This window comes from Sprattus sprattus, assembly GCF_963457725.1.
Source record: "Sprattus sprattus genome assembly, chromosome: 3".
NCBI lineage: Eukaryota > Metazoa > Chordata > Actinopteri > Clupeiformes > Clupeidae > Sprattus > Sprattus sprattus.
Window position 1 is genome coordinate 27,638,494 of NC_137922.1, and position 2,500 is coordinate 27,640,993.

The 2,500-nt window shown below is 51.9% G+C and overlaps 1 protein-coding gene across 3 annotated transcripts in view; it reads right to left on the minus strand.

The window, feature by feature from the left end:
- nlgn4xa (neuroligin 4 X-linked a) overlaps window positions 1-2,500 on the minus strand; it is a gene marked incomplete at both ends in the record, with an annotated part of 95,189 nt that overhangs the window by 13,741 nt on the left and 78,948 nt on the right. For all 3 annotated transcript variants that reach the window (XM_080835210.1, XM_080835212.1, XM_080835211.1), the window contains one exon: window positions 319-504. In XM_080835210.1, the coding sequence (XP_080691336.1) occupies window positions 319-504 (186 nt within the window). The remainder of the gene's footprint in view (window positions 1-318; window positions 505-2,500) is intronic.

Consider the following 2,500-nt stretch of genomic DNA (forward strand, 5'->3'; position numbering starts at 1 on the left):
ATTGTGTGTGTGTGTGCGTGCGTGTGAGTGAGTGAGTGAGTGAGTGAGTGAGTGAGTGAGTGAGTGAGTGAGTGAGTGAGTGAGTGAGTGAGTGAGTGAGTGAGTGAGTGAGTGAGTGAGTGAGTGAGTGAGTGAGTGAGTGAGTGAGTGAGTGTGTGTGTGTGTGTGTGTGTGTGTGTGTGTGTGTGTGTGCGAGCGAGCGAGCGAGCGAGCGAGCGTGCGTGCGTGCGAGCGAGCGAGCGTGCGTGCGTGCGTGCGTGCGTGCGTGCGTGCGTGCGTGCGTGCGTGCGTGCGTGCGTGCGTGTGTGTGTGTCCTACCCTCTGAGTAGTGTGACAGTGTGAGCAGGCTGACACAGGAGGCTCCCGCTCCGGAACCGAAGATGGTGACTCTCTTGGGGTCTCCTCTGAAGGCCTGGATGTTCTCTTTGATCCAGCGGAGCGCCTGGATCTGATCCAACAGCCCATAGTTCCCCTTCGCCGCCTGGTCACCCGTGCTCAGGAACCCTGCAGGAGAGATGGGAGGAGAGGACAGACATGAGTCTCAGATCAGTTACATTCACATGCATCCACACTCACTGATAAGTTGAATTAACACATGTGTGTGTTTGTATTGAGGCCGTACATATATGACAAGTGAAATTCACATGTGTGTGTGTGTGTGTGTGTTTGTGTGTGTGTGTGTGTGTGTTTGTATTGGGGAAGTGCTGTGTCATGAGAGGATGTGTTCTTCAGTCTTCTCAGACGCTCATCTGCGGTCTGTTCTGACTCTGATCCCAAAGCAGAACCCAGGTCTGCCGCTTATGATGGGTAGTCATGACGAGCAGAAGACTTTACAGCCAAACAGACTACTACTTAATTACCCCTCAGAGCCAAATAAACTCCATTTCCCATCACTCCTCATAGCCTAACAGACTACACTTTCACTACCCCTCAGAGCCAAAAACTACATTTCCCATCACCCCTCACATCCTAACAGACTCCATCTCCCATCACCCCTCACAGCCTAACAGACTCCATCTCCCATCACCCCTTCAGAGCCTAACAGACTCCATCTCCCATCACCCCTCAGAGCTTAACAGACTCCATCTCCCATCACCCCTCAGAGCCAAATAAACTCTATGTGTCCTTCCTGAGAGGCTGTTAGTCTCAGTGAGATGGATGTCAGAGAACTCTCTCAAATGAGAGTGTGTGTGTGTGTGTGTGTTTGTTTGTGTGTGTGTGTCTCACATGAGGACAGACAACATAGGAGTGTGTTACAGTGCTTCAGCCGCTCTCCAGATACGCAAAGGGAGGGACACAAGTACAGAGGGATGGAGGGAGAGAGAGAGAGGGAGAGAGAGAGAGTGGAGGTGTGAGAGGCAAAGAGAGAGAGAGAGTAGGAAAGTGGAGGTGTGTGAGGCAGTGAGAGAGGGATGCAGAGAGTGAGAGAGAGTGGAGGTGTGAGACGAAGAGAGAGAGGGATGGGAGGAGGAGAGTGAGTGAATGAACTGGAGTGGAAAAGCGGTTATGAGTGAATGAAATGTAGCAGCGAGGTAGAAAGAGAGAGAGAGAGAGAGAGAGAGAGAGAGAGATGGAGGGGTAGAGAGATGAAGGTAGTGAAAGAGAGAGAGAGAGAGAGAGAGAGAGAGAGAGAGAGAGAGGGAGAGAGAGACAGAGAGCAAGAGAGAGAGGTAGTGAGAGGGAGAGCGAGAGAGACAGTGCGAGGGAGAGGAAGAGAGAGAGAGAGAGAGAGGGAGAGAGAGAGAGCGAGAGAGAGCGGTAATGCCATACCCCTAGAGGGAGAGTGCTGTTCTCTGTGGAGGATTTTCCAGTCTGGCTCCTCTACAGCTCACACACACACACACACACACAGACACACACACACACACACAAACACACACACACCAAAGCTCTCTTACAAACACATTACACAACTCTTCACACACGTGAACTCTACACACACATGAACTCTCCCCCCCCACACACACACACCTCTGCTGGCTCTAAGTCACACACCTGTTGCTCTGGGCAGATCTGGGTTAAGCCCTGAGTGGTCCGCTCAGAGGCTCCGGGCGCCCAGGTGCTGGGGGCCATGCACAGCTGTGTGTGTGTGTGTGTGTGTGTTTGTGTCAGAGAGCCAGTTTGCCACAGCAGAAGAGATTAAAGCAGGATTACAAAACCCTTGGCAGCCACTTCCCTACAGAGGACCATCCACATCCTTCAGGACCATCATCACCCTACAGACCATCGTCATCATCATCATCATCATCATCCTACATCAGACTAGCCTAAGGAGTAGGACCAGGAGACTCCAGAGCTGTGCTCGTGCCTCTACAAAGACCTTTACAGATTCACAGTTCTTTTCTGTCACACCAGACAGTGCCTGTGTGTGTGTGTGTGTGTGTGTGTGTGTGTGTGTGTGTGTGTGTGTGTGTGTGTGTGTGTGCAGGAATGTCAACATGCTCTAGTTCACCACAGTGAGGACGAGGGCCAGAGAAGGATTGAAGGACAGAAGGCACCA